The sequence below is a fragment of the Pomacea canaliculata genome, linkage group LG1 (assembly GCF_003073045.1).
Source record: "Pomacea canaliculata isolate SZHN2017 linkage group LG1, ASM307304v1, whole genome shotgun sequence".
Taxonomy (NCBI): Eukaryota; Metazoa; Mollusca; class Gastropoda; order Architaenioglossa; family Ampullariidae; genus Pomacea; species Pomacea canaliculata.
In genome coordinates, this window is record NC_037590.1 from 21,247,147 (window position 1) to 21,259,971 (window position 12,825).

General features: G+C 46.7%; 1 protein-coding gene across 1 annotated transcript in view; it reads left to right on the forward strand.

Moving 5' to 3' along the window:
* The first annotated feature begins 4,325 nt into the window (after positions 1-4,325).
* LOC112573440 (bone morphogenetic protein 3-like) overlaps positions 4,326-12,825 on the forward strand; it is a 31,334-nt gene continuing 22,834 nt past the window's right edge. The window contains 1 exon segment of the mRNA XM_025253825.1: positions 4,326-6,098. Coding sequence (XP_025109610.1) covers positions 5,630-6,098 — 469 coding nt within the window. The 5' untranslated portion in view covers positions 4,326-5,629.

A 12,825-nucleotide genomic window follows, 5' to 3' on the forward strand; every position in this document is an offset into this window, starting at 1 on the left:
CTAAAGTATCCTAAAGTATGTTATATACTCAGGCATAGTTTCTGCGTGTGGCTTGGTAACAGAAAAGTGTTTTAGGACACCAGTGAGGTTAGAGGGATTCTGCACAATCACAGACACACCAAGCAGCAGGCAATGCAATAACAAGAGATAGCTTCACCTGCATTTGCTTTGACATACCGACGGATTGTAAGCTCGTTGCCACGGGAACCAAAAGCCATAAAGTGATTTAGTTCTACACTTTCTGACAGATGACTATCTATGGGCTGGATGTAGGCATTTTAAAATGGTAGTCTTTAGAAAACAAACAAAAAATTACACTTAAAACCTTGTTTATAAAAGGATTCATCAAAAGTCCAATGGCAACCATAGCTAAAAATAGAGGATGAGACGTGTCCTTTTGAGTGAACATTGCATACAAGTCATCAACGAGACATCGAGACACAACATCACAAAAGAAACGATCAATGAAGGTTGAAACACGAAGCATTCCTGTCCACATTTAATTATTGCAGGCCGAGTCTGGTGCTTCGACATGAATCCACCGGCAGCCATGAACGAGTCGTCAGGTCAGTGTGTGGCTGGCAGACTAGTCATGGCGCCTGAGCTCCGAGCTTCATGGCACCAGCATCAACATGTTCGGTATCCTGATGTTTCTGTGCGGGATCGGTCGCCCATGATGTTGCTGTTTGTGGTCTATCATCCACCATAATGCCGCACGTGTTTTGTTTCCCATGAAGATGCTGTGAGCTCTGTCACTTGAATGATGTGTGGGATCTGTTTCCCTTGACGATGCTGTGTGATCTGTCACAATGATGATGCTGATCGCGATTTGTTTTCCTTGATGATGCTGTGTGGGATTTGTGTCCCTTCATGATGCTGTGTAGTCTGTCACTAATCTGATGTGCGGCCCTTGGAGGCTTAGTGTTTCCTACGTCCGCAAACGACCACCAGCGCTAGAGACGGCCGGTCAATAGGGTCATCTGTCCCTGACCTCAGCCCACCGTTGTCCTGCTCCTGGCCCAGTGAGTCAGCTGGCTGGCCGGACAGCCTAATGGCTGGCGAGTACACGCCAAGAGGTCGTCTGCGTGATGTACGAGCGGGCGAGAGGAGCATCACCCAGGACTCCATCATGTTCAGAACTGCTCCAGAGTAACTGCAGGTATTAGTCCCCGGAGACTAGACACCAGCAGAGCTTTGGCTCTAATGATCTCCAAGACACACTCAACCTCACAGTTAGTGATGGCAGAGTTCACTCAGGGCGCCAGACTGCAGTAAATCCCGGAACAAACACACAAACACACACAGACAGTGTAGTTATGTGCCACCCACACCCATGTTTATGGTAATGTTCTGATAGGTTTTCACGATACTACCCGTGAGTTAGAAAGCTTTCTCTGCAGAAAAAAAACTGTCAACAACACTTAACACTCCTAATAGCTGCCTACAAAGAAAACAATTAAGAAATGTTCTTAAAGCCCTCAAAGACCGTCATATTTTTCTATGTTTAAGATCAGAGCAGTGCTATCAGATATTACTTACTATGTACTCGAGAATTTTTACGTTTGCTAAAATTAAAAATAAAAATACAGAACGAAACAAACGACGGAAAGAAAGAACAAACTACGGAACGAACAAGAAAACGAAAGAAAAGCCGAAGGAAAGAGGAGATAATTGTAATGGAAGTCTCAGCAAGTAATGTACCCCAAAAGCCACCTGTAAAGACGGGTAACTCCGATTGCTCTCAGTCTAATCAGTCTGCGGGCGCGACACAAGTGGTGATGACGCTCATTACTAGCGGTTACTTGCCCTTTGGTAGCTACAACCCTCACGTGACCACCCCGCCATCAGCCGCTGCGATTGGTCACGTGACATCGTAACCGCCGCACAGGGGGAAGCTTACTCTCGCTTAATTGCCTACATCGCGTGATGTCTTCGATTTTTTACCTCCCTTTCATAGGATTGGGGGAGAAGGCGTCTGTCTACTGAGACAATGCGGCGCCGTCTCCTGCAGACTGTCGGCAGTCTCGCGGCCATTGCTCTCTGGCTGGCGCCGGCCAACACACACCAGGTAACAATCACAATCACAGGGCGAGTACACATCTAGTAGCAACCACAGATTGAGTACACATAAAGTAACAACAACAGAGTGAGTACACATCAGGTAACAACCACAGGGCGAGTACACGTCAAGTAACAACAACAATTGATTAGCAAAGTGTAACAAAAGGGTGAATAATATGAAAAGGAGCTTGAAATTTGATAGTTTCAGAGTTAAGGCGTTTTTTGGTTAAGACCACTTAAAAAACCTAAAACCTATATATGCATGCGCGTGCTAACATTCACATACACGCAAAACAAGCGCTATCTCCTTCCTCGCACGATTTCCCTCACTCACTCCATTTTGCAGTCGGGTAGACGCAGTGGACGTGGGTTTCTCAGTTTCGAGGCTGTACAAACAGACTAGTCCCCCGTCTTTGTAAGTACTAATCTCTCGCTTACAGTCTACATAGTCACAAACTGCTCTTGCCAAAGTTTGGTCTGTCTGTAAGTCACTTGCTGAGACAGGCCTAAGCTGCTGCCTACAACAGTCCTCTACAAACACCAACCCCAGCCTAATCTGCCCCTCACTTCCGAGCTGCCCCCCTGGCGGCGATACTTATCAATGACGGCCCTCCAATAAAGTTGTACTTAGCCAAAGTCCCTTCCCCTTTCCTCCTGCACAATGGCGCGTAAGCCGCTCAATCAGACCAGACCCACGACGTCTGCACCCTTCCCATCCTCACCCTCCCCCCGCCCAACAGGAACTGCGGCGACGCGCTGACCCGTACCTGTCGGGCCGTGGGGCTCCGAGTGCTGTTCAGTACCTGAGGCGACCGGAGGTGTGCGTACCTTGCGTCCTCGTCAGCAGCCACTTGGTCACGCACACGCGCTTTGAGCGGAGGACGTGCGAGCTGCTGGTGCGGCAAACGGAACCAAGTCGGACAGGTGGGGTCTGCAGGTAGCCGGCGTCCGGGGGCAAAAGTTGTTTCAATCTTGAAAAGTTGTCTCCTGACAAGGACTTGCTGGGAGTCATTGACACTCCATTGCAACGTGTCGTGTAAACATTTGCGCACACACAGGTGTAATAAGCCGACAGTCATAGGAGATAGAAGGATGCAAATACGAGAGATATAAAGATGCAAAAAAAAAAAAGACAAAAAGATACAAAGAAATAAATAGCTAAAGATAAACAGATTTAAAGATGTAAAAAAATATAAAGTTACAAAGAAAGAAATATGTTCTAAGACAGTTAAGAGTATGCCCTTTACAGCACGAGTGCTCCTCTTTCTAGTCGTTAAAAAAGAAAAGAAAGACAAACGATAAATATTTGCGGAGACGTACAAACGTCTGACACGGATGGCCCCTCGGTAAGACAGGTCAACAGAGTGTATGAATGAAACTTGCAAAATGAGAACTGCACGACCTTTTACTTAACTCTTCTTTTTCTGACAATTTTAATTCGGGTAATGAAATACACATATTTTAAATTTTCAATATGAAAAATGCAGATAATAAATGCCACATTTTAACTACTAATATTTAACAAATTACCTTCTCTGTTACGCTTTACTGTTTCTCGTTACTTTTCTTGGTGACCACGACGTACAGTTTGCTTTTCAAGGGCATCAAAACTTGTATTCTTGGGAGAGGATATAAACTGCCAATCAAAAGACAATAATATTATATATATCAAATCAACACTAGACAAAAAAGCTGACACGTAGTTTTGGCGAAGTCGAAGCGGTGACTTTTCTGTCATGATTTCGCTGTTGTTCATCTGCTGCACTTCCTACCCCTCCCCCTTCTCTCAGTCTCTCTATCTCGCACACAAGCGAGCACGCAAACACACACACAAGCGAGCACGCGAGCACGTGCACACACACACACGCAAGCATGTACTCGATATAAAGACACGACAGTGCCGCAAAGTCTTGTCAGTGTATAGTCGTGTGACACTTGTGCGCGCACGCTTTGCACGAGCTGCACAACTTGTGTCTGGTGATGCAATCGTCCGTCCTGTCTCTTCCCGTAACTACGTTACGTCATCTCGTCCTCACAGCTCTTCACGTAGCACGCGTCATGGCGGAGCACGTGCCTCGGATCTCGCTGAGGGTTTGGATAGCTAACACCGTGCGCACGTGCGTAAAACGTCTCACAGAGATGGAGAAAAACAACAACTAAAAGAACGAGAGTCTACAGGCTCCTGAGCGTAGTGTAGACTTTCCCAAAGTCGAAAATCCTTGCTTGAGACGCAAGGGGAACCGTTGACAGACAGCTGTACTCTCGTGAAGTGCGCGGTTTTGTGAATGGCGGTAGGCGGGGCTATGCACCTCACTTTCCTGCCATTGGTCAGTTTCCCGGTAGGCGCGGCTTGGAGGGCGGGGGAGCAGGTGCGACTGGCGCCACGTCGGCGGATTTGAACCGTCTTTTGAGAGCCAGACACCACTCCGCCCCCTTTTGAAGACATAATCTGTGGCACGTACAGGTTATCGTTGTAAAGTGACAACATTCGTTTTCGTCAAATTCCTCTCGGTATGAATGTTGTTAGAAAAACAATAACAAAGAAAATAGAGCGGGGGAGGTGTAAGTACGATTGTGTCATACCTGCAAATCACCAGACAGATAATTTGTTTGTTAATTTTACACTTTTGTACGACTTGGGCTAAAAACATTAACATGTTTTGATGGCCAGCGAAGTGCGAACTCCTATGAAAAGCCCTCAGTAGTCCCTGAGTAAAGACCCTCGAGGCAGAAAAAAAAAAAAAAAGGACCATCTCCACCGCGCGTTCTCGCCGCCGCCGCACTGTCTCGCCGCTCGCGCCATAAGCGGCCGCCTGACTCCAGGCCGGGGCGGGACAGGCTCTTTAGCACTACCTGAGGCACGCTACCTCCAGCGGCCTACCACATGTACACAACATCCACCGTTAGCCGACCGCAGTCGACGTTGTTCTCTCTCTCTGTGGTCTACCCGCTGCTACCAGCAGGGAGGGGGAGCTAGGGCGCGGCGAGCAGCCCCCCCTGTCGTACAAAAGAGTTTGTGTCGAGGTCGCTGCGAGCATCTGAGCGGAGACGCGTCCCCCGTGAGAAACACTTCATTACCGATCGGTGACGAAAGAGGAGTGCCACCTTCCTCCTACCCCCGCGTCGCCGGGAGCTGTCTTGCAGTTGACGAGGAGAGACGACTGGCGACGGATGAAAGGTGGGCAACGGAAGAGAGAGAGGCGCTGAGGGATCCTGGAGTGGACATCTTGCGACAGTTTTGTGTTTTGCGTGGCTATTCTTTTTTTTTTTCTGGAAGTTATTCTGCAGCATGAAACTCCGAACCGGATTCTGTTTTTCAAAGGATCGGATCCCTTAATCTAAAAAAAGAAAAAAAAAGTGGCGAAACAGGATTATTCTTTGAAGTGATTTTTGGGGCTTGAACCAGTAGAGAGAAGGTGCAGGTGCCAGAAGCCGGACAGAGCGATCGGCAGGCCGCCTGGTGGGACTGAAGACGTTGAGAGCCTGGGGACTGGGGACTACCCATGGCAGTTGTGCTGGAGGACATCGTGTGGCGACGTGTGGGCGGCTGAGCAGCGAACCTCGCACCATGTCACGGCGACGCCTAGCGGCAGTGATTGAGATCAGGTGCTGGACTCTTCTAGTGATGGGCCTCCTTCTGGCCTCCTTGACATCCGGGGCTCACCACCCTGTCTGGAAACGGCGGAATTTTAACGATGATATCGATGCGGGGGGAGAATCTGCAAGGGAGGTAAGCAAAGGTGATGATCAGTCTGGGAACGGCGGGAGAGACGATGATGGGCCAGTGTCCAGGACAGCTCCCTCTTCTCCCGTGGGCCATCGGAACGTGCTTTTGCATGAGGCTGTGCGGCAGCTGCTCGGATTTTCCTCATCCCCGGAGTCGAAACCAGGGCAAGGCAGCGCTTTTTTGCCCGATCCGTCACGGCCGCCACCCATGCCCAAGTACGTGATGGATTTGTACGACAAGTACCGCTCCGGGGAGATGCAGGATGGCCCTACCCTCGGCAATACCATACGGAGTATTCACGCGGAGATAGGTGAGTTACGTTCCTATCACGTCTTTTTTACGTTTCTGCCTCATGCAAAAGAGTTAGCCGTAAGTTGATATCAGCAGATATGGTCTTTTGTTCATCCCTTAAATGTGAAATGCCTTTATATCATTTTCTTTTTCACCTCACCAAATTAAAATTAGTAGACAAAAAAGGAAAAGAGTTTTATCATAACTATTTGGAGGCAGCGGTAAGTCATTAAGTTTTAGTTTTCAGATTTCCCTTTGAAGTTTCTGATACAGAGAAAAGAGTTTCGCTTTCTTTTCTCAATTCCATCGACACAGCCCTTAGTACCACAGTAGGTTGGCGGTGGTTGTGACAGCTACGATGCCCGTGTGCATGAGTGCGCAGAATGCACGTGACACACACACGAACATTTAAATATGCATTACATTGTGGTTGATATAAGAGGTGGTTTACTTTCTAGCGAAGTAAGCCTTTAAAAACCTGATAACCTCACGAAACATTCTGTGTTACGGTTTGTTTTGATTATTGTCGAAGCCAGTCACTGGGTGCAGGGCTCCGCTGGTGTTAGCAAACAGGCGCGGTAGAGGCAGACTGCATACCCTGACTTGCTGCCTCCACTGTCGCCTATCTGTAGTTGTACCTGTAGTTTCGTCTCCTTGCCCCCTACACCTCCCCCTTCCATGATTTGACTAACCCTCGCAGTTCATCTATTTACCTTCAACACACTGGCTAGACCACAGACGGTCAGCCATCGGGCATCCACTGTGTCCCGCAGGTCAGCACACATCCCGTAGTCTGGGGGTAGACAGAATAATGGCCACCTCCATCCATACCCTGCTGCTGCTGCGACTTCTTACGCCCAGTGTGGCTGTCGCTTTTCTTTAGCTTGTGTGCACTTTGTGGACTGTTGTCTCCTCCGCAAAGAAAAAGCTCAAGAAGATGAGAGAAACGGGTGAGACGATTGTACCTCGCAAGCAAACTGGAGCGACAGTGCAAACACGGGGTTACAGCAAGGAACACACACACAGGAGATTCACATCCACTCTGAAATAAAGAGCAAATGGAAAAGTGTCTTGAAGCGAGACATGTTTCTTAGGTGAAGGGTGTGAGTTATGCCGGTCTGGAATAAGAGACTATTTTTTTTTTTCTCTCAATACGTTTGGTCACGTGAGTGCTGCCACACGGCCTGACAGCGGCAAGTGAACGCCCCGACAGTCAGGTGCTGCAGCCATCCGTAACCCATCAATGACACACGGTGTCCGCATTGCCTTACACTAACGGCGGCCCGTAAGACAAGTTTCACTCGCCTGTGAACAGCCAACCACTTCTATTTCCAGACTGGATAACAGCATTTCACGCGTTCCTTGCCGCTACGACTATGTCGAGTATGTAAATTTTATTCTAGAAAAAGAAAACCCGAAAAAGGAAGGGGGTAAGGTGCCGGAAGGAGGCTGCAGAGGGGTAGTTTACGACCATTTATCGAAATTTGTCCGCAGTTAACACCGAGATGTAATCTAGATGACAATAAGGACTAGGATTATGTTGTCCCCTTTGAGGACCTGACAAGTGCTTTATACAACGACGTGGCGTTCAGTGGTCGCGGACTGCAGTCAGCGAAAGAAAAGAAAAGGAAAATTATATCTGACAATGCTTGCTTTGTGAGGGGCAAATGAGGGACTTACTGTGACTCCCCTGTCATTACCCTCAAGAGAGCAGCGTCTGGTGGTACCGAGAATTCAAAGGAACGAAACGCTGCTAAAGAGTGAGTGGATGGTGGTGGTGGTGGTGGTGGTGGTGGTGGTGGTGGTGGTGGTGGTGGTGCCTTAGAGATTTGTCGCTGAGTTTGGAATGCTGTAGGATGGTGGGGGGGGGATGAGGTAGAGTAGAAAGCACCCTCTGCTGTTTCCTGTGGCATGCGACTTCTGCGTGCTAATGTTTCGCTGGCTGTGATGGAGTGTGACAGATCATATGCATAGTACACGACAGTCCTTTCAAATGCCGAACTGTGCGCTTGCTTTGATATTATATTATGCACTTCACATCCCCGACCTCTGCTTTGAGTTGCTAAATCCATTCATATCAGTATTTCCACATGCAGTCCTTCTCCAGTTTTTTTTTTTTTAAATAAGAAACAACTAACATCTTGCGCTTTGATGATGGAGCCATCGTCGTGCGGTCGTCGTTGGTTATCGTTCTCCACATCGTTCCATATATTTGCTGCTCACGGAACCTTTTAGAGTCGAGATAGATACATTTAACAGTTTATTCTTTTGTGTCTTCTAAAATTATATCTCGACAACGAGCTGTTATAAAGAGTACTCTCGACAGAAGACACTGCATAAAATGTTTGTTTTAAAATGTGTTTAATGCCCTTTTCAGATTACATCACGTGATCTGCTCTGTAGTCAGAACACATTCTTTCCGTAGCTGCATGTTAAAGACTAGATACAGAGATTATTTTGTATATTAATATTTGCTGTAATTATTTGTAGTTAACCAGTCTGAAGAATTGTTTTGTTTGTAAAAGGAACAAACATCTCCAAGGCCTTCGTTTAAATTAAATTTATTTTGCATTAGGTATTTGACAAGATAATGGCTGGTTTTTTCTGTACTCAAAAACTAGGATCAGCAAGTTCTTTAAAGGGAGATGACTTCGATATAGTTACAGCACAATAGAAAAGGAATAAAGCGACCACCAGCAAACACCAGCTGAAATAAATTTATTTTATAGTGACTAAAGGAAGTCGAGAACAAGGTAGGACCCTTACCGTAAAGTTATTACTTTTCCTAATTGTGTGTCTGATTAATTAATTACTGAATCCAGTGCCACACAAGTAGCTGACAAAAGGTGAGTGAACTGAAACAAGGAGGCAAAACGACACCTGAGGGAGAAAGTTAATTTATTGTGCACAGTAAATTAATCCGTCTCTTGTGCAGATTAGGTTACCCGGCATTGCTGTTGCACGGCAGGTATGTTGTGAGGCAGTCAATACACTCACCTGCCTGCCCTCAGGGAGGGGTGGGGAGGACCCTAGTGCACCTTTGTAGGGAGAGGGGGTTAACGGTGGGGATGGAGGGGAGGAAGCATAGAGATCAAGTGGATGTAACCGGCGTGTGACCTCATCTCCCCCTTAACTCCCCCCATCAACACACACACTTCCCATTTCCCAAAGAAACCACCTGTTCGGAAAGCACGCGCTTCTGTCAGAACATTTCTCCCGACGGAGAGGGAAAGGATGGCGTAGGAGGTCGTTGCGCCGCCTGCTGAGAGATCACGTGACAACTGTGCGGCCTGATGCCATCAACAGCGTTTCATCCATTGATTCTACCCGCCCGACATTTCAGAAATCATTTTAGGCTGACTCCTTCCACGAATTTCACAAAATTAAATTTAAAATAAACATGTTGATTTCTTAAGCCAGAAATTGTAGAAAAGTGAAAAAATGGGATTACAAGCCGGATATATTCGTCCTGTCGTTGGAAGTGACGATTACAGACTCACCCGAGGGCTGTAAGTCTGGATGTGGCCAGACCCCATCTCCGATCCGTGGCCGCAGTTTCGCGAGGCCAGCAGGAGGTAGGTCGTGGGTGCAGTGCCGACGGATCCAAACTAAAGATAGCGAATTACTGTCAAAAAACCTGTCACATAACATGGCGTGCGACAGCCCGGTCCTGTCGAAACTGCATGATTTATCTCCCTTCTCATCGCGTTTTCGGGGCCAGTGTCGAGCGCGTATCTGATCTCGTCATGCGACCGGAAGTCCTAGATGCGCGCGCAGCCTGAGTCACCTACTATCGGCAACCATGAAGGCACTGGAGCTGAAAACGACTCCATCTATCGAATCGTGAATGGCACACGTGTTGCGTGATGCAAATACTGAACATTTTTGGACACTAGCAGTGTTTGATGCCCTCAAGCACTTGACGTACACATGGCTTTGTTTGTTTGTTTGTTTGTTTGTTTGTTTGTTGTTTGTTTGTTTGTTTGTTTGTTTGTTCACCCCGTGAATGCGTTTCCCATTGTCGACAGATCAAGAGCAGAGAGAGTTTGGTTTCAGGTTGAACGAGGATTCGTGTCTTCTTTCCTTCATAGAAGTTTCCCCTTCTGACTCGGCTATCCACTCAAACCCAAGTCTACTTTTGTTGTTGTTGTTGTTGTTGTTGTTGTTGTTGTTGTTGTTGTTGTTGTTGGAAACAACTAAACTGCACCAGCTGGGTAAGCAACATCTTGGTTGGCAAGGAAGTCTACAGTGGTTTCTCTGTGTTTATTCATTTCATGACGTCCTTACTGACTGGTAAGAACAAGTAAAATAAAATACAAACAAAAGAGAGCGACTTGTTTACTCTGCAGTCTTGCCGACAGTCACATTGAGGATATCTAGTGGAATGCAATCTTAACACGGGTGGTGTCCCTTGGCACCAGTTCTGTTAGAACCGAGAGAAGTATCGGAGGTTGTCAACAAGTCGTCTGCTGCTGACCAGATTCTGCCAAAGTTGGTGCACACGTGCGCCGCTAGGTGGTGGCGGAAGCGGGTACGACAGAGAGGTCAGGGTGCGCGGTGCGTGCCCTTGCCAAGGTCGCAACACCTGGACGAACTCGGTTACGCCGGTCACGTGGTGCAGAGATCGCGTGGAAGTGGAACTGGAATCTCATTGTCAAGCTTGTTTTCACGTCCCTCCTTCTGTGTGTGTGTGTGTGATATATATATATGAAATAGGAAACCGTCGAGTGGTGAGAATATATTTGTTCGTTTACGAAGTTTTTTTTAGAGAGTTTCTGAAGTATTTTATTCCGTTGATTCGGTTGATACGTGGTTTAAAGTAGCTTGAAATTGAAAATAACTCTTTCAGGTGAAATATTCAAGGAACGCGAATGCAACTTGTAGATAAATGAGTAGGCGTTCTCTTCAGAGAGTTTGAAATTACTCCTCGTGCCCGGGAGGTCGTCGCCTTCGCGATCTCCAGCAACCCGAAGACTTGTCAGAACAAGCTAATAATTGTACCGGAGGTAGCAGCAGTGGACTCGGATAACATCAACAGCCGAGCCTTCGTCTGGACATACTAGTCGCTACAATTTAATTATCCACACCTTGCAAGAGGTAATCAGAAGCGACCTCTGAGTATTTACGGTTAGAGGGCTTAAGTCTCTTGCTACCTGATGCAAGCCTTGTCACCCAAAACAATCAGCAGTGTTTTCCAAGTGTGTTCACCTTTCCAAATTCATGGCGATGCCGGTCCTGGGTGACCAAGAAAACAGGGGGGCAGGAATGTGTCAAGATCTTCCAACAGTCATTCAGGTTGTCGGTGGGAGGTGACCCAGTTTCGCGACATCCTTTACCGAAATGCCTTGTGGGAGTGGAAGCAGCTTAGGCCCCATTTCATTATTAATGAGCTAACGTGAGGTGGCGTCCAAGAGGACTGCACGTGCGGCACTGCATGGTCGTCTCGTCTGTCTTGTTGCCATGGATTCCTTGCTAGGTGCACGCGTTGCTTTGTGAACTTGACACTGAACAAGGATTTGGAGGAGAGACCACCAGCTGCGTGTCCTCCCTTACTTTCTTCTTGGGAATCTGTTAGCTGCCAAGCTCCCCGCTAATAAACATTTCTCTTCTTTATTTAATTTATCTAGATTGACGTGTTCTTCGATCGGTCAGTAACGCCGGTTGTTAGAAAATATTAACATTGCTGACATTTTTGCGTTTAATCATGAGTTCTGTAGACAGCACGGAGTCGCTCGTGGAAATAACGAAGCGTGCAAAGACATTTGAAATTTTTTTTTTTAATTCATTCATCACTTAGGAAACGAGGCTGAAAGAAGGGTGCACAGTCACTCTAACTAAATGCTAACGCTTCCTAGCATCCAGCTAAATGACGATTATCTAGCGCCACTGTACACTTCATACAGGTTTGTGAAAGCTGAGGAAGATGAAATCCCTGGGCTTGATCATCCATGACACTGAGCCGACTGTCAACAAAGCCAGCCTCTCCTTCCAGTTTGTACTTTTCTTCATCCACTCCAGAGTCCCTGGCGTGACGACTGCGAGCAGAATGGAAATCTTGAGTGTTTTATGGATTTTGTAGGTTTTCGGTTTACCCCAGCAAGATGGAGAGAAAGTGTAACAGGTAGAGAAAAGCAATGTAGGAAGTCTGACAAAGTGCTTTTGAAGTCCGTGGTTGTTTCCGCAAGTTAAGTCGACCTTCGGAAATGTAAGGGCACTTCATTGTATACAAAGGAGATACAGATGCGACCCACCACGAAGCGATAGTAAAGAGCACGAAATGCAGGATAGGAGATAACACCACCTGTAAACAATTGCAAATAATGTTAGTTTCGAAACAGACGGCACGAAGTTAATTTTCTGCTCGTCAGGAAAGAGAAATCTGTGTTCGTGTACATGTATTACATAATTCTGAATTTCACACCTCTTTTTTTTTATACTTTGACCTTTTAGAAGGCATGGTGTCTTCAGGATTTCTGTTTACGCACGTTAGTGGCTTCTGTCTGGATGTTCGCACAATTAGATAAGGACCAAAGATGTAAACCGGTCTTTGGAATGACTTTAGCCTCTTTACTATTGTTATTTACACTTGTTATCAATGTGTTATTCTTGTTGGATCTTAGTATCTCCTTTTATAAATAACTGAAGTGTTAGAGAGATAAACAACAGCATAAAGATTATAGAAGAAAAAATATCATCTTGGCTGGTTGCCCAGCACCGATTGCACTGCTGTAATGTATACAGTGTTG